Source organism: Marmota flaviventris, chromosome 14, assembly GCF_047511675.1.
Source record: "Marmota flaviventris isolate mMarFla1 chromosome 14, mMarFla1.hap1, whole genome shotgun sequence".
NCBI lineage: Eukaryota > Metazoa > Chordata > Mammalia > Rodentia > Sciuridae > Marmota > Marmota flaviventris.
The window spans coordinates 22,290,556-22,309,351 of NC_092511.1; the positions used below are offsets into that span (position 1 = coordinate 22,290,556).

Sequence of the window (18,796 nt, forward strand, 5' to 3'; positions counted from 1 at the left end):
TTATAGTAGATCCATGAGCTGGGTGGGAAAAGGGCTTTGGTTCCAGAAGAACCACTTGGGGGGAGATTGTATCTCCTCTGGTCAAAACCTCACATGCTCTATTTCTTCAGAAGAACTGGGGGAAATAAGAACCAGTGGAGGACCCCAGGGATGCGGCTGCAGGCAGAGTTGTAGCAGTCGGATTATCAGGCCACACAGATGATTTTTGAGACAACCCCTGGGGCTTGTACACTTAGGAAGAAGCATCAATAGCACTAGAAAGTTTTCCCTTGGGAGGAAGGGACATGTGGGGGCCTTTTCCCTTGGAGAAGTTTGTAGAAGCCTCTAATGTTGTTGGAGGCAGGGGGAGGCAGGCTGGGGGTCCCTCTGTGGCTTTACCTGATGATCAGGGCCTCCATGAGGAAGTCCAGTTCATCCTGTTCCGAACACACCTCTGGCAGCGTCTGGGCACAGAAGGGGAGGGTGGGAAGAAGGAAGAGGCTGTGAGGTGAGAGCTGTAGCCCACAGAGATCACAGGCCAAGGTCAGGTCCAATAGGGAGCCACCTCTTACCTTTACAGCCACCTGCAGGGGGCTCGGGTCATTGGGCATTCCGGACACCTGGCCCTCATATACCTCCCCAAATGCACCATGGCCCAGACCCCTGTGCAAAGAGAAGAAAGATTTTAAGTGGGCCACAGTACAGAGGCAGCTGGGGCCCCCAAGTCCAAGGGTCACATTCAGTGGACACACATGAGAGGCTAGGGCTGACATATACACTCAGCCCTGGCTTCGCTCTGTGATCCTGGGCCTCTAGTCTTTATCTGAATCTGGTAAGCAGGGTTCTGCTACCATCTGGCTATGGCTTGAGTGTGTCCCCCATTGCCAGGTACCAGAGGGTGGAAACTCACCCAGCTATCATGATCAAAGGTGGGGCCTGTGGGAGGTGAGGAGGGTTACATAAGGTCATTAGGGTGGAGCCCCCAGGATCGAATCCTGGTAGCAGTAGAGTCCAGAGGGTACACACACTATCCCTGTCTCCCAATGTCCAGCACTGCCTCTGCCAGTAAGTAGGACATCACCAAATGTGGCCCTAGACCTCAGACCTCCAGAACTCTGAGCCAAAATAACTCTTTGGTTTATAACTCACCCAGCCTGTGGTACTGTGTTATTGGCAATAACCAATTGCCAACGGACCAGTGTAGGTTTGAACCAGGGATTTATCATGTTCAAGTGTTTATTCATTCAGTGACTAGTAAAGGAGTCTCTGGTATTTTCCAGGGACACAGAGGTGAGTAGGACACGGTTCTTGCCTGGAAGAGGCTCCCATTTCCTGGGACAGTGACAGATCACTGTCAGATACTTGCTGGGGACTGTTGTAATGCATGACAGGGATGGACAGGGTGCTCAGGATGCTCAGAGGAGGGCCATTCTGCCCCAGAGAGGGGTAAGGGACCAGGGGTCCTCTGGGAGGGGTGTTCAAACGGAATTTGAAGAGAACCCTGGTTCTTCCCAGGGATTCTTCCTGTCATTGCATGAACTCCATAAATACATAGGGTGTCAACAAACCCCCTGGACAGTCAGCCTTGTCTCTTTGGGGGGCTGGGGGTACCACCAGGAATGCTTTGCTGAGGCTAGAGGAATCCATGGCGCTGTGATGACATCCCACTCCCTAGACACCCCCCAACCCACCGAATGAGGGAGATGTTTTTCCGGGGCACTTCTTTCAGGTCACTGATGGAGGAGGTCTTGCCGGCAAAGCAGTAGTTGGGGTTGTAGTCGGTCATGATGGTGGAGGTGCGGAGCTTGCTCAGCTTGTACTCGGGGCTCTGCAGCTCCATCTGCATGGCTTGCAGCTCCTGGTGCTTGCGGCGGTACACTGCAGACAAAAGGAAGCCAGTTGAAATGCGGCCTGGACCAGGCGCCCTGGCCATTGAAGCCCAGCATGGGCCACCTCCTCCAGGAAGCATTCCAGGAGTTCCAGGTCCTCCCCTGAGCTCTAAACTTTTCTATCACACTAAAATGAAAGCACCCGTGAAGCTTAAAATTGCATAAATGGAAAAGATTTTATTGGCCACACAGGGGCAGATTTATGTTAGTCTGGGTCCCAAGGTAAAATTAGATGTGCTGGGATTTTATGTGAAGGGAAAGGGCGAAGGAGCTGAAGGCTGAGGGCCAGCCAGTCAGACTTGACCCCATGTGAAGGAGAGACGAGAAGCTTGGGTAGAAGCATCCTAGAGGACAAGCAGTCTAAGGTCATTCTGGTGAAGCCCTTGGGGAGTTTTGAGGCCCAGCTGGGCCCACAGGAAAGTCCCAGGTGTCCCAGAACTGGGCTTGCCATTGCACTTCTGAGGTGCTCACCCGTGGGGTGAGGTGGCCTCCATGCACACACAGCCGGGGACGGGCAGTGGCTGTGGACTTGGTCAGCCGTGTGCCCCATGGCCCTAAGAACTGGCAGGTCACATGGATGGAGAAGAGCCAAATGGTGAAAAGTCACTGAACTGGGGTCTGAAGATCAGTTAGGAGCTGAGTGAGGCTGACCTGGCCACTTGACCTCTCTGGACCTTGCTGTCTTTCTCTGGACAGTAATTCCTCCCTGTTTCCCAAGTCCCCCGATGCCCCACCCCTAGGGTTGTCATAATGAAATGCATTCACTATCATAAAATGGTTTCAAAGAGTTCTAAAGCACTCTGCCATGGGAGTGGCGTGATTGTGTCACTGCTGTCTCTGCAGATGCCCCCTAAGGCTAACTCCGGGGGCAGAGAGACCATTGATTTAGAGCAGATTCTGCTGGTACCGCCCAGCCCCACCTCTTATTGGCTTGGGCAAGTACTGTCCATGGTCAGCTGTGATGTGCTCAGTCCCCTCTGCCAGGAAATGCACCAGCCATGAGCATAGGATTTTTCTTTTCTTGATGGGGAAGGGAAAAAAGAGAGGCTGTGCCTTGTACGCGGAGGACAAGGAACGTGAAGGGGCCCATGGGGGAATGGGAGGGTGTGGGCAGTTAAAAAGGCTGACACCAGGAGTGAGTGGAAAGAGGTGGAGAGTGAAGGAGGGGTCAGACGGGGAGAGGGCAGTGCTGTCCCCTCCCCTTGTTTTCTTCAGGAGCAACTCAGAGTCCCCTTGTCATATTTAGTGATATGAAATGCTCAAATTGCTAGGCACGCAGTAAGTGTGCAAGGTGTGTTATCTCTTATTCTCCTGTCCTTTTGAAGGATGGCACCATATGGGGACACAACATGGGCTGCCATCTCCTTGTCCATCCGCAGCCTCTCTTGCCCTGAGGGGGCAGGCCTGCAGATGCTGCCAGCGGCCTTTCCCTGGCCTGTCCTCTTGTCCCTGTCTGTCTGCCCTGGGCCTCCAGCTGCCAGCACTAGGCCAAGCTGGATCCTGCTGAGCTCTGGGGCCTCAAGGTGAGCTCAGGTCAGCTCACCTTGGCCGAGTGGGGAAATCCCTGGAGACCAGCTTCCTGTTCCCTCTGCTTGGGTGGGAGGGCCTAGGGAGTGGACCGCACAGGGCCTGCGCCTGCTGAAGCACATAAGAGCTGAGGGCCACATCTGGGGGCGGAGGGAGTGTGTCAGCCCCCGCAGGGTGGCTGCTGAGGAGTACCTCTCATCCCCTTGAGCAGTCAGGAGGCCACACTTGGGGCTGAGGGTAAGGCTCCATGTCTCTTTAGGGAACTGCCCCTCTGGTGGGTGGAGGGGCTGGGGATTTCTTTTCTGGCTTGACCAGGGCTGCCTTCCTCACCACTAAGGGGGTAGCTTACTGGTGTAAAACCAGGGTGTACAGGGACTAGTGGGACAGAGTGACACCTTGGTGTCCTCTGCATGGCCTGAGACACATTCACCTCTGCCAGCCCTGCCTGCTGCGATTAGAAGCCCCAAGGCTCTGACACACTCACCAATCATGATGCCGGAGAAAGCCAGGACAAGGGCGGCCACCAGGGCAGAGGTCACAACGGAGAGGATCAGCGAGAGTGGCAGGTGGGGCTCCGGGGTAGGTGACACTGGAAGACAGGTCCCAAGGGGGCATTGACAATGGCACTGCTTCTCCTCTGAGTTGGCCTCAAGTCACAGATATCCTCCCTAGCTGGGACAAAAGCCAACTGGTGCTTTTCATCCTGTCACACCTTCTTTTTTTTTTTTGGGTGGGGGGGACCACTGGTACAACACAGGCACATCCTGGATTTACAGGCCAACTGTAGCTTTTGGGTGGAGGGAAACTTGAACAGGAATGAGCATCAAATTCTGGGTGTTAGTCTAAAACATCCACTGTCCCAGTGTAGGAGGAAGAGGAAGGAGAAAGGGAAGTGGATGCAGAAGAGATTTGAGGACCTGAGAGGACGCCACCCTCGGTAAGACCCAACAGTAGACTGCCCTCAGTGACACCCTCAGGCCCAGGACAAGTCCAGGAGGGTCCCAGGCTCCCCCTGCTGGCCAGCCCACACGGAGGCATCTGGCCCTATAGCGGTCACAACTCTGGAGGGGCGATGGCACCTGGAACACATGCAGGTGAGGGACAGCAGGGGAGGGACGGGGCACACAATTGAATCTGTATGATCAAAACAAACAGAATATTTAATCTGGAGACGGTTGAAAGGAAAAAGAAGTCCTGTCTTCACACCCACACCTGAAAGCTGTGGTGACTTGAACATGGATGACCCCTTTGTGGAGATGTCCCAAGTGAGGGATCAAACTAGATGACTTTAAGACTCCTTCAGGGGCCACAGCCCATTTTCCTATAAGGTCCCACAGCACTGGCAGTCGAGGGACAGGGTGCTTACAAAATTGAGTCGGTGTGTCCCCAAACCATGGAAAGCAAGTGCTCAAGGTCCAGTTCTCTTTCCCCGTCCATCCTGTCCCCTTACCAATGCAGGAGACGCCGTCTTCAGCCAGCACTGTCCCATGGTCACAGAAGCAGATGACCTTGTGGCTCTCGGGGTCCATGTGACATTCGTCTACCTCACAGTGACTGCAGTTTAGGTAATGCTTAATATTCACTTCCCCGTGGCCCTCCATCACTGGTGACAAGGGGGGAGGGTCAGATTGGGCTGAGCCTGTGAAGACCACCCGGCTCCCCGTTTCTTGCCTTTGCACTTTATCTCCAGCTGCTCACTGTGGGGTCTCTGGTCCCTGTTCCCAGGTCCCCCTGCCATTGGAAGCACATCTCTGTGTAGGGAAGCTTCCCCACACATCTGATGAGTGCATCTCAGACAGAGGATGTGAGCGTTTTGTGTGTTGATGGGAAATTCCACACACAGGGCCCTTAGGTGGGCAGGTACCCGTATGCCGGCTACTGCTGCATTTCTAGGACCAGCCAGCCTGGTAATATTGTGCCTCTATGTCCATGTTAAATCCTGACTTCCAGAAAACTCAGCGAGATGAGCCTAGGAAGACCTGCCTGCAAGGGACCCACAATTGTGTCTTTGTATCCTGGACATGTGTCAGGAACCTTGAGGTTTTAGCTTGGTGGGACAACTGGCCCCAGGAACTTTGTTCCACCACCTGGCAGAGGGTACCTTTTAAAGCTGGGGTGTATAAGATGCCCAGTGGACTGATAAAAGAAACCCCATCTTCCCCATCCATTTCAGGGTCATTGTTTGAGGCCGCATTGCCACCTGTGGCAAACCAGAAAAGAGTTGAACACAGAGAGGTGGGCGCCAAAATCTCAACACACATGCGCATCAGCGGGGCATGCAGCTCTGGCCAAAGCCTGGGATCATGGGAGGCCTCAGGGGCAGGGGAGGTGGGGAGGGAAGGGAGGTTCAGGTCACAGAGGCTGTGCTTGGGACTTGGCTCAGTAGATGCTGGGTGTCTGGGCCACTTTCTCCTCCAGGTTGGGGCCAACTCTACAGGGGAGTCTACCACTCTGCTGAGGCCCCACCAGGAAGCCATTGGTGGGAGCAAGAGTCCGAAACACTTGAGTCTTTCCAGGCTGGTTGGGGCCTCTTTCAGGGCCAACCAGGATGACAGCACTGAGGTGGGGACTTGCTCTCCAGTCCCATTGGATCAGGGCTGGGGCATGGGGGGAAATGAGCCCCTGTGCCTTCAGGCTCCTGTCCCTCCTTTTATCTGGGGCTGGGTTATCTTGGGGCTCCCTCCCCGGGGCTCCTCCCACCCACCCTTGGCTTGGAAAAGAGCGTGTGGTTAACACGAGCATCTCATACAGAGCGTGAAAGCAAACACAGACATGAACGGCATGGGGCAGGCATGCAGTGTGTCCTAATCTGGGGGTGGGGCAGGGGTGGGGGGCAGCCAGCGTCTTCCAGCCTCAACTTCAGAAGGCTCTTTTGAAGGGAGCTGGGGTCAGTGGCTGCTTGCTGGAGTGTTGGGCGGGGGCTACCTGCAGTGGCCCTCAGGAGGAGCTCCATGGGCACGGAGAACAGTGCCCTTTTGGCCACTGTGGGCTGGGCAGGGGACAGAGTGAGGAGCCAGTGAATCCACAAAGGAGTCCCTTAAAGAGCTGGTTTGGCCAGGCCACTCAAAGGAAGGCATGGACCTGGGGGATCTGGCCTCCAAGGTTCTCAGGCCAGAGAGTCCTTGCAGTGGCTCGGAGAATAGTGGGGGAAGCCAAAGCCTCCCATCTTTGGCTTTGGGGGAGATGGAAGGTCACCTGGGATCTTGATGCTGTTGCCAAGGAAGCCTGCAGGCAGGGTGCTAGCTCGAAAGCCAACACCCTGCCTCTGGCTGGCCCTGCTGGGCTGGGGGGAGCGTGCAGTTATATCACAGGCCACACTGGGGAGGGCAGGGGGCAGGGAGGGCAGGGACAGGAAAGGGAGGGGAGGTGCCTAGGACTACGTGGGGGAGGGAGTGACACCTTGAACACGAATCATCTTTACCTATATATCCTCCGCCTCCTCCACCTGAGGAGCACCCCCCTCCACCCCCTCCGAAACCCCCTCTTGTCTCCCACCCCCACTTCTTCATGGCCTGGGGGCAGGCATGTCCTCCAGTGGCGCCCTCCAGCAAAGACTTTCCGGCCCAGAGCAAGGAAGTGTTATCTTTCCAGCCACCTCCACCACCTGCAGGGGAGAGAGAGAGAAGGCCTCCTAAGGATGCTGGTGCTTTGAGGGGCACTCCGCCTGCTCCAGTTCTGGGGTGACTTCAGTGGGATCTGAGGGTTCCAGATTCTATAGCTGGAAAACCAGGAGAGTGCCATTGGGCTAGGGAGACCAGTGGCCACAGTTTATCCTTAGAGAATTTGCCTGGTTGCTTAGCTTCCTCTCAGGCCTCTCTGGCTCAGAAGCAGGGAGTGTGCTTAGGGATTGTGGAAGCAGGGACAGGCAGCCAGACACTCTCTCCCAACCCGGAGGCACCACAGCTTCCTTTCATTAACTGCTTCTCACCCTGGTCTCAGTCAAGTGTCAGAGGCCTGCTGAGGTCACTGCATTAAAGCTTCTTGCAGGAATCCTAGACTAGGCACCAGACAGCCCCAGGAGCTTGTTTGCAGGCTGTGAAACTCTGGGCATGAGTTTCTTTCTGAGCCTCAGTTTCCTCACCTGTAACTTGGGGATAATAAGACCCACCCCATAGGGTTGATGCTCAGCTTAGTGGAGAGAGTGGGGGCATGAAATGCACCACCGACCACCAAGTGTCAGGATTGTCGGGGGTTTGACAGGCATGTGCGCAGGTGGCCTCATGCCAGGCTCACTCTGCTTTAGCCATTCCAAAGCCAGGAGCAGAGAAGGCAGGGGGGTGGGGAGGGGGTAACACTCCCATGACAATGGTCCTTAGAGCTTCGCTTCCCAACCCCTGGGGCTGCTTTAGGCAGCTGCAAAGGAAATTAACCTACGAAGCTGAGGTTGGATGTGGCCTGGGTTGACCACAACAAATCTCTCCTGCTGGTCTTTGACATTCCAAGTCCCTAATTGTTCCTCGAGTGGCATTTCAAATAGGAATCTACTCCCCAAGAGCCCAGTAGGTGAGGGTGGCAGGGCCTGGAGACTCATGCAGAAAGAACAGAATCAGCAAGGAGTGTGTCTGCTGGGCTGGAAGAGCCAACGTCTGCCTGCGAGGGTCCTGGGGAAGAACTCTAGGTTGAGGTTCTCCCTACCCAGAGGGGGCAGCAGAGGGCCGTGTAGGTGAGGGAGCTTCAGATAGAGCTGACTGTGGCTAGAAAGAGGAGCCAGGGTTAGAATGAAGCTGATATCAGACACAAGCGTGGCTCTGCATGGGGGTCAGCAGAGCTGAATGAAGGCCCTGGGGCAGGCTGGGGGGGGGGGGGAAGGTTAGTGCTGGGAACTCCAGGGTGAGGGGGCTGAGTGTGGGCTTCACATGGCTGGCCAGAAAGGTAGCAGTTAGAGCCCTGGGTACTATCTGCCTTCCCTTGCTTGCTACTGGCACCAGTAGCCAGAGCTCCCAGCATTTCAGGGTGCCTAATGGCAGCCTGGTGAGCTGAAGCCTGTGGGAGATTTCTGGGGGTGGGCTTGTGGGGCTTTACCTGCGGCTCCGGAATTGCCGTTCAGCCCTAGAACTGAGGAGTTATTCTCCAGTCTCTCTGGGTGGAATGTGTCTGTCTTGGCCCCGTAGGCCCTGCCGCCACCACCGGCTGCAATGATGAGGGGCACCGGCACTCCATCCTTCATCTGGCCAGGGGAGACATTCAGAGATTGAGAAACTGAGAGGGACGTCCACTCTGGAGATCCCGCGCTCTTGGTTCAGTGTTTAAACCTGGCTGTTTGCAGGGCATCAGGGTGACCTCTTGGTCTGAGATGGTTTGAGAGCCCCAATAGTTCTTGTATCAGTGGGGGTTCTATCAGAGATGCAAAATCAAGGGTATACGTAAATGTGCACGCGTGTGTGTGCGTGTGAAGATGCATAGTTGTATATAGTTACATTATATATATTGGAGCTGGGAATGGATCTTGGAGGCCACTTATCCTAGTCCCTTTCCTGAAGCTTCTCAGACTAGCCTTGGACCTCTGGGTGCTGGTGATTAGAAGCAGTTCTTCTTCTCCCCCCTTCCTCTCCACTCTTCAGCATCTCTGGCTCTGACCCCACGTTCAAAATCAAACCCTCAGCCTCACCGTCCCATGGCAGAAATTCCCAGAGTTTTGCTTCTGGTTGGCTCAGATGATATCTGAAAGGTCAACCTTAGGACAGACAGCTGGCCCAAGAGGGCAGAGGACCTTCTTGGAGCCCTGAGGTGGGGTGGCAAAGCACTGGTGAACCTGAGCTGATCAATAGTAAGAGGAGAGCTGGGACAGACAGGGCCCATTTTCCTTTAGGTCTCAGCTCCTCATCTTTTCTAGGGGGATAGAGTACCTCAGGGCTTTCCGTCCCAGTGCTGTCCCGAGGTGACAACCCCACGAGGCCCAGAAGTCACTGCCTTGGGAATCTGGCCAAGTGGACCTTACCTTAAACACGTAGGTGGCTCCCCCCCCACCTCCTCCTCCTCCTGCCCACTCGTGCACGCTTCTGTTCACGCGGATTTCTTCTTCGATCACGTTGTTCTCCCCGATGCAGACTTTCTGGATCAATTGGTTTGTCTGTAGAAACAAAAGCATGTTAGGTTTGTGCCCAAATCAGGGTTCATCACTTTCCAGCGGACGAATCTCATAGGCTTAACGTTGGGATCTGAACCTTTTCAAATAGCTTACAGTTGGGTGGAGCAGAAAAAACACATACACACAAAATTTTCACTCTGGGCCACGTTAGGGAAGGAGCACAAGGTCAGCTTAGATACAAAATGCTATGAGGAGTGAGGAGAGCAAGGAGGAGGTTTGTTGCTTTTGGTGGTCAGGGAGGACTGCCTGCAGGAGGTGGCTTATACTTGGGCCTGGAAGGGTACAGGGGGTATTAGCACAGAGAACGGGGGAGTTTTGTTATTCCAGGAGGAGAAAGCAGCAGAAATCAAGTGGGAAACGGGGTGTTAAAGTATAGGACTTTCTTGCTTTTAGAGAAATCCATTTTAGGACAGAAAGATGGTCCTGGAGGACCTGTCAGGAAGAGGAGTGTGAGCCCCTGTGTGGTGAGATAGGGCTCAGGGTACAAAACAGGGCATGGCAGGAGCCCTTGAATGCAATCAGGAGAGTTGGGTTTCCTCTTTTAGGCAATGGAGCCGCTAAAGGTTCTGGAGAAGGTGCAGTTCTGAAGCATCATGGGAAGAGTAAAGAAAAACAAAGCAAAATGAATCCCCCCAAACACAGAGGAAGGATGGACTCAGATTTCATTCCCCGCTCATCTTTGGGAAAGTAATTTCTCTACTTCGGACCTCTCATTCCTTCCAGCTAATGTCCCATTTCTTGTCTCTAAAAATCCCTGGCAGCCCTACATAGAGCTCTTGGTCTTACCTGGGGACCTTGCAGGAAGATATTCTGCACTCACCACCCACCTTGGGTGACTTGGTCCTCCATTGTGGGACAGGAATGAAGGACAGGTTGGTGGGACAGTGTGAGTAAGGTGCCAGCTGAGTGTCTCACACGTCAGGGCCTGGATAGCTGGCTGCCGTTATTATTTTATTTGCACTGACTTCTGGACCCCACAGATTCCTGGCGGGGACTCAGAGGTCTAGGAGTCCCTGGGATTGTGCTGGAAATTTCTGTAGTGCAGATTCCTGGAATTCCTGCATAACCAGGGTATTGCCTCAAGAATAGCTGCACCTGCTTGTCGGCCACCAAAGCTCAGAAGAATTCTCCAAGCATCAGCCTGACCTCGGAGGAAAATGACTTTTCTTTCACTTACTGGAGAAAGTAAACCAATAAAACATCAAATTTCCATCAAGTGGTGCTGTGTAACCAGCCAGTGGACATGGCAATTCATCTTGAGCCACTCCTTATGCTAAAGCATTCAGGGATGCCAGCAATGAGTACTAGAGAAATTTCCAGATAAACAGCCGAGATGCAATTTGTTTTATGGCATTTTGGATTTAATGATGGAAATAATTTGATATTTTTTAGAGTGGATTTAGTGTGGATGGAAGGCTCTGAATTGCTATTGTAGAGAACCAATCTCTCTCTGATGCATACGTAACCCTGTTCAGGCTGGAGGGAGACTGCTGGAAGGGAGCATTCTAATGGTGGGCTGGGGCAGGCACGGGCTGCAGGCTGTGTCCTGAGGCTGTGTCCAGGGTATGAGGGAGGAAGTGTGGGCTTCCAGCTACATAGGATATTGAGTCCACACTGGGTTACTGACAGCTCTTGGTAGAGATTTGCTGGGCCGTGTGGGTGGGTGCCTCACATCCCTGGACTGGCTCCATTTGTAAATCAAGGTGCTGCCCAGCTTAAACCAACAATGCTAAGAAGGCCCACCCCCCAGACCCTGCTCCCTCTCTTCTTCTTCTTTGGCTGGCAGCATTGGGTTCCACCCCCCCCCCCCCCCCCGGGGTCAGGGGGAATGCCTGTTTCAGTAGAACAGAATCTGGGACTGTTGGGGTGAGGAAGAGAGGGCCGTGGGGTTTGAGGATGGCCTTTTGTTTAACTAAATAGGGACCCATGCCCATCCTCCACTGCTCCTGCTCCAAGGACACCCTTTTAAATTGGTTGGGGGTGAGGAATGGTCCATTCTCAGCCTGTGTCTTACTGGAGTTGATAGACTTTCTCTGCCTGCCTGCCAGGAGCCACACCCTCCAATCCTCTCCCACCTTACAAACTTCTCCTTTTTGGTATCCTTTGCTGGTCTCTCTTCTTTTTCCTAGCCTCCAACTGTTGGTCCCCAGGGCCCCTCCTTGATTTTCTTCTCTACCTGTACCACACCCTAGGCAATCTCAAACCATCTCAGCCTTATGCTGATTTCTCCAAGCTTTATGTCTTTACCCTAGACCTCTCTCCTGACTGCCAGTGGCCTACCTCCTGTTGTCCATCCAGCATCTCCCTTGACGCCTTACAGCCCTCCATGTCAGTGTAGACTGACATTGACCTTCAGATCTTGCCCCCAACGTGCTCCTTCCACATTCCCCAACTCAGGTGATGGTAGCTTCCTCCTTCCAGTGGCCACACTCTGTTCTTGGAATAATCCTTGACTCTTCCCCCCCCCCCCTCAATTTTTTGTCTAATGAAGCAGGAAATATTTTTTGGATTTTTACATTCAAAATATGCCTAGAATTCAACCACTTTCACCATCTCCACTGTCACCCTTGTATCTTGCCTAGACTAATGCAATAGCTCTTGGGTTCATTGTGCTGAGTCCTCCCTTGAGCCCATGCAGTCTGCTCTTCATGGTGAAGCCAGAGTGAGTCTTCTGATATACACACACCCTATTATGTCACTATTTGCTCAACACCTCCTATGGCTTGAACATGTCCTTAGAATGGGCTGCTCAGCACCATTTCCCTGACCTCCTCTCTTACCTCCCCTTTCTTTGCTCCCTCTACTGATTCCCATGGGCATACGACAGGCTCCCACCTCAGGGACTTGGCCTTTGCTGGTCTTTCTTTTCCCAGATACTTTTCTCCTCCCCCTGCTTGAACATAAGCTCCTTGTGAATAATGACTTTTTTCCCCCCTCAAAGTTCCTAGAATAGTGACTGGCACACAGTAGGTACTCAACACATATTTGTGGAATAAATTTGAATGAATCGAGGGTTATCTGGCTCATGAGCTGATTTTTCATAATACTTGCCTGGGGGTTGATGGTGGTCATGGGATTTAACACGTAGACCAGTGCTTTTGCTCCCATAGAACCCTGGATTGTCCTTTCTGGGGAACACTACTGGCATCAAGTGGGTAGAGAACCAGCATGCTGCTAAATATCCTGCAATGCACTGGGAAGATCCACCCCCAAAAGAATATCTGCTCCAAAATGCCAGCAGTGCCTCTGGTGGGGAAGCCTGATTTCAACTTCTGCTGCCGGGTGGGTCTGGAAGGACGGGAGGAGCAGGGGCCAGGTGAGTGTGTGAGTGAGTGAATGAGTGAGTGTGTGTGTGTGTGAGGTGGTGGTGGTGGGTTTCCAGCTGCTGGAGCCCATTTCACACGCAGGGGTGGCCAGGTACATGGAAAGAGCGACCTCCACAAATGTGCAGTTGAACTAGCAAAGTTGCCAAATCCTGTGGTTTAATTCTTAGAGTTAACTTCATTCTTTCAAGATCATCTCTAGACACTATTTTTTTTTCTAGACAGAACTAGGGATGGAGATAGTAACTGAAAATATGTTTTTTCCCTTTCCCAACAACTCAGGAGGCTTGGAGCAACCAGGGTACACCAATTACTTTCCCCTTATGCCCATGCTATGCCCCACCCAATCAGTAGAGGGGGCTCTCTGTGTCTTTGACTGAGAATTGCCTCCTCCTGCCCTGGGGACTCTCCCTGTGTATCCACTAAGATTGAGAGTAAATAGGTTGATTAATAAAAATGATAAAGGGCAGCAACCCAGAGGAACAAGTGGATTACAATTGAATTAAAACAAAAAAGACACGTTCCTGTGAAAAGACATAACTGATTACAATCCAATCAAGTAAAAGTTCCTTGCTGAAGTCAATGCAATCTTTCTGCTTAGATGAAAGAATTGCATTAGCACTCAATGAATTCCTGTGAAAATTACAGCAGCCTGTAATTTAATGACTTAATATATTATAGCAGGTTGGAAAGTCCTGATTATAGTTGCTAAATAAAAGTTGAAGTGGTGACCTTTCTCAGACAGAAGGTTGCTCCTCTTAGCTTACTTCTGCTCTTCGCCTTCACCTCATGAAGGATGGGACAGAGAGAAAAGCTGAGCTCTACTCTTGCTTGCCATCCTCAGGAATCTCAGTCACAGCCTGGCTCTTAGGAGCTCTGCATTTATTTTGTGAACTGACCTGCTGTGAATAGACCCTGTTTCCCTACCTGTACTCCCAGGATACTTTCTAATATGTTCCTGGAGAAGGAGCTTCCCTGGGCACAGGAACCCAGCTCCCTGCCTGGGCACCTACCCCAAGCAAAGCTGTACTTCATGCGAGGCTGGGGTCTGGCCCAATCCACCTTGCAGCATCCTGAGTTTCTGCTAAGACAGCCAGCATGGCCAGGGGCCTGTCTCCTGCCCCCAACACAGACAGGCAAGAGGTAACAACTAGGGCATCCAGGGGTTGCACGGCTGCACTTAACTAATTGCCTCTGTCTCATCCTCCTGGTAATTTTAGGCCACTCCCAGCTTTCTCAGCTCCTGCTATTGGCGTTCTCCCTCTTGGACAGCTGGTCACCTATCCCGAGAGGGTCAGAGACACAATGTCAGGCTGTCTCTGGGACTACAGAGGCATGCCCAGGGATGAATTATAGCATGAATGGGGAAACGTCTATAGAAACTGAGGCAGGTAAAGGGCACAGGAAAAATAAGAGCCCTGAGCTCTAGGCCACTTTGTGAGTAACTTGGGACAAGTCCCTTTACCTCTGTGGCCTCCATTTTTCTTACCTATAAAATGTGGGAACTGGGCTGCACAGTATTTATTCTGGATCTTGGCTTATGTTTTAATCACACACATAATGAATAATATGTGAAAAATCCCTTTTTTTTGGTAACAATCCCAGACATGATCGATCAAGCCCTCCCAATCTAGTCCTGTCCTCAGCAGTAGCCACTGTTAGCTGTATCTTTCAGAACTTCTTTTGTGCATTTATATGCATCTATATGTGGCCACGACTCTGTGATATCGAGCTGAACAAGAAGTTTAAGCTGGTATTTTTCTATTTGTAATAGCATGATTAAATATAACAGTGCCCTAGCTAGGAGGTTCAGGAAATGACTCCAACTTATACTTCTGCAGAGAAGAATAATCAGTCCTTCGGTTTCAAAGGTCAATCATGAAACCCATGCTTCAGTCTTGGTCCCCGTGGGGATGTAAAACTCCCATAGCCACACATCACCTACTTTCTTGTGCAACCACATGACACTGGGGGCGGAGGGGCATTTACAGGCAGAACTGGGGGCAAGTCCTGCAGCTTTTGGAAGTGAACTCGCAGGAGTGTGCTGGATGTTGGTGTCCTCCAAGAGGCCTCCTCTGCTCTGGGCACTTACACTGGGGCAGGCGTCCTCTCCCTGCTGCCCGACCAGGATGTACAGCATGTCATCCTTCTCCAGGTTGAAGATGCCCAGCACAGACACGCCATGGGACCGCATCATGGTGTTCTTCCCGCCTTTCCCTCCGGCAGCTCCATAGCCTGAGATGCTGCAATGGACAAAGCACATTGGCTCCTGCAACAGAAAGAAGACTGACCCCTTTCCTGCCAACCCAGTGGCTTCCAGGGGCATCGCTGCCATGGTCATGTCTGAGCATTCTTGCCCACATCAGCCTCCTGAGGCCAGTAGGGAGGGATTCTTCCTCCACTGTCAGGAGAGAAATGTAGAGCCAGGAAAAGAAGAATCTGGAAAGGTGTGAAGAGACAGAGGGAGAAGGAGGGGACACACACACAGAATAAGGTCGGGGTGATGACTTCTCAAATACCTAAGCCTTTGCCATTTTGGATTTCCCAGTCCAAGATCAAAAGACTCATAAGACCTTGGATAAGTAACTTAATCTCTCTGTTCCTCATCAGTAGAATGGGGACAAGAAGAAAAGCTCCCTCCTAAGCTACACACGTTATGAAGATAAAAGGAAGGCAGACAGGTTGTCTGAGAATTGTAGCTGCCACAAAATAGGCCCCCAGTGAGTACTTGTTATCAGCAGCATGAGTGGCTGGAATAGCAGCTGGCTTTGTGCAAAGTTTTGCAGTCACCCCGCAGGGTCCCGAATGAAGGAGGTTCCACGGCAGAGGCAGAGGAGAACATGTTTATGAGCACAGACTGTTTACTTGTCCTGTCAGTAACTCCTTCTGGAGCAATCTGTGTGCAGACAACAAACAACCAGTCACGATGAAAATAAAAACAGAGCATGGGGACGTGGGATTGTGTCTGCTGCCTCTAAGACTGTTGAGATGAAGTCGAGCAAGGCTGGGGGACAAAGACTCAGTCTGTGAACCATGTCAGAAGAGCAGCAGGTCTGGAAGACAGCTAGTGTACCAGCTAACGTATGCCAACAGATGGCTCCCCAGAGACCAGCTGCCAGGGAGAGGGAGGATTTGCATGATCCCATCCCTTCAGATCCAAGGTCCTTTATGAACAACTAGGAAGAGATACAAGGCAGTGTTGCCCATGTGGGCATACAGTGGCTCCTCCACAGACAGTTCTAGGACATTCCCATGATCTGGGCATGGGAAGGGCCTCCTCCAAGGCAGAGTCCTCTGCTTTCTACCGCAAAGCTGAGCCTAGAGACTGGAGACCTCAGCCATGTGGCAGGTGAGGACCTGCCTTCTTGATGGAATGCAAACAGAGAACCTCATGCCCAGTCCAGGGGCCTGGCAGGTGCTCAGAAACCAATTGGAGCTTATTGAATGTCAGGAACAGTATCAGGTTGTATGGATCAGAGACCTGAGATGGGCTCCAGATCCTTGAAAAACTAACCAAGAAACTGGGGACACGGTCCTAGTTATGAGAAGAGAGAAGAGAACTTTCACCATGGGGTGGCTATTGGAAAAGGCAAAGTGGAGGGCATTCTGGGGCTTCAAGGTCAGAGAGGACCATTAGGTCCTCTTCTACCACAAAAGAAGAATCTCATATTATTTCCCAGACTCACTTGACCATTCAACATCAAGAAGAGACAATGGCACGAAAGCCTCACGATGCTGCGAGTCCCTTTGCAAAGTGTGGGTTGTCAGGTGATCAGGCCCAGGAGGGATCCGGAGGATGTGCCGGGTGCCAGGACCTCTGCTGGTTGTGGGGCTGGGGTGGGGTGGAGGACTGAGGTTGGCTTCACGGTGGGGCTGACAGATGGCTCCCCATCTGTCAGACAAGTAGAAAGGGGTGGAGGGTAGGAGTCAGGTTTGTGTGACCGGAAGTGAAGACACAGGGAGCCTCTGGGAAGTCTGGCTGCAGCAGGCAGCTGGAATGGGGAAGATGGGGTTGTAGGTTTGGAGAGGGAGCGCATCCTCTACTATGTGGGCAGCATGCATGCTGACATGTGTAGGTCATCTCAAGAGCCATAAATAGGAGAGGGTATTACTCTCATTTGACAGATGAGGAGACTGAGGCTCAGAGGGATTAAACAACTCACAGAGCTGGCCACTGGCAGACTCTGGTCTAGACCCACACATCTCCCTTCCTATAAAGGCCATCTCCTCTCCCGTATGCTCCTAGGAGGCTGATGTGGACGGATAAAGATGAAGGCCTGAGAAGACACCAGCTCATTCTAATTCCCTTCGACCCTCAAGTCCCCTCTGACCCACTAGAGATGGACAGAGCTGACAGGCTGAGGAAAAGGAAAGATTTTGGTAGAAGGCGGAAACGGGGGTTGGCGGTGTGGCTTCCAGAGAATGTGCAGTCTCAGGACAGAAATGGGACCTGGACTCCCTGCTCACTACTCCGGGGGCTGGGCCAGGCTGATAAAAGAGTCATTTCAATTTGAAGATGTGCTTTGCTTGGAAGACTTCTACCTATGTCCTTGTCCTGCCCACTCCTACTTATGGCTGAAAGGTAAGCTTTACCCTGTTAATTCCTTTCTGTCTCATTTGCATATCCATTTGCATCAATCTGCATGTATTATGAATAATTCTGAACTCTTTCATATGTTTAAATTTAGTCAAATTATTATTATATTTGAGACTTGTTCTTGACTCCTTTTTTTTCCCCCACTAAATCTTTTCTATTTCTTCTACCCCTTAACCAAATTGGAAAGGCAGCTCCCTCCTAGGACTTGACCTGGCTCTTGGCAGTGGGGTAGGCTGCAAAGAGCCGGGAGCTCTGAGTCACATGCTTGTTATAGCCCCTCGCTGTGGAGCTGTGTGACCTGCGGCAACTTGGTCAACCTCTCAGAACCTCAGCTTCTACTACCAAGGAAGGAAATAAGGTCATAACCCTGCCTCACGTATGGGGTAAATAGTTGATTTGAAAAGGGTGCAGATGGTTCACGATGGAGGTCTCTGGGCTGGAGTCAGCTCCACGTATTCTAGAGCTGACAGTAGAACTTGGCAATCAGGTGTCAGTGCCCAGAGTTTACTTTGCCGGGTGGTAGCCTCAGCCCCAGGCTCCCACCCTGGACTAGGGACTGGCTTACGTCATGGGAGTAGGCAGCTGACCGCCTGGACTAACTGCTGGTGTCCTGGGAAGGGGTGGCTCCCTCATCAGCCCCTGAAGCCTGAAATTCCACTATGTAGAGCTTCCTTCCTTTGGAAGCTTTTGGTTGCTACTGTAGGACTGATCTGTTTGGGAATGGGGTGCGCCAGAGTAAAAAAAGGGTGACAATGCAGACAGACCTGGATCCAAATCCAAGCTCTGCTACTTGAACCAAGAGCAGGTGAGACCATTGTAGCCCCTCCTTCCGGGTGCTCACCGGCACTGATGACCCTGGGAGCCAGAATCTCCTGAAATGTGCCTGAGATGCCTTGATTGTCTCTCCCTGGCTCAGGCTCTGACAGGCTTACTCACTAGCTGTGTGACCTTGGCTAATTTATTTACCCTCTCTGAGCCCCCAAGTTTCCCTGCATACAAATGGGAGATAATAATTCCTTAAAAAATAGTTGTGAGAAGCAAATGAGAGAATTCCTATAAAGACCTAATTCAGTGCCTAGAGGACAACCAGAGAGTGACAAATGATAGCCACACTCCTGATAGTGAGCCTGTCCACTCCTCTCCTTGGGGTGGCTTCTGGGAGGCAGAAGGAGGAAAACCAACGAGAAGGGGGCAGGAAGTGGACCAGAGTGTGGCCAAGGAGATCTGGGTCAAGGCTGTACAGTTTCCCCTGGGACCCACCCTGTACACAGCCTGGGAAGCACAAGCCAGTCTTAGCATTTTTGAAGACCCCAAACCCTGATAATAACATCACACTCACGTCAGAATAACAACTGCAGCCCAAATCTCTGAAGTGCTCTCCCGGACCCTTGCA

General features: G+C 52.1%; 1 protein-coding gene across 1 annotated transcript in view; it reads right to left on the reverse strand.

Moving 5' to 3' along the window:
• The window catches only part of Alk (ALK receptor tyrosine kinase), a 643,754-nt gene that overhangs the window by 26,018 nt on the left and 598,940 nt on the right, over positions 1-18,796 (reverse strand). The window contains exons 13-22 of the mRNA XM_027933420.2: positions 14,899-15,049; positions 9,334-9,465; positions 8,418-8,562; positions 6,817-6,999; positions 5,497-5,595; positions 4,846-4,998; positions 3,880-3,984; positions 1,671-1,857; positions 552-642; positions 379-443 (exon numbers count right to left, since the gene is read on the reverse strand). Of these exons, the coding sequence (XP_027789221.1) occupies positions 379-443; positions 552-642; positions 1,671-1,857; positions 3,880-3,984; positions 4,846-4,998; positions 5,497-5,595; positions 6,817-6,999; positions 8,418-8,562; positions 9,334-9,465; positions 14,899-15,049 (1,311 nt within the window). The remainder of the gene's footprint in view (positions 1-378; positions 444-551; positions 643-1,670; positions 1,858-3,879; positions 3,985-4,845; positions 4,999-5,496; positions 5,596-6,816; positions 7,000-8,417; positions 8,563-9,333; positions 9,466-14,898; positions 15,050-18,796) is intronic.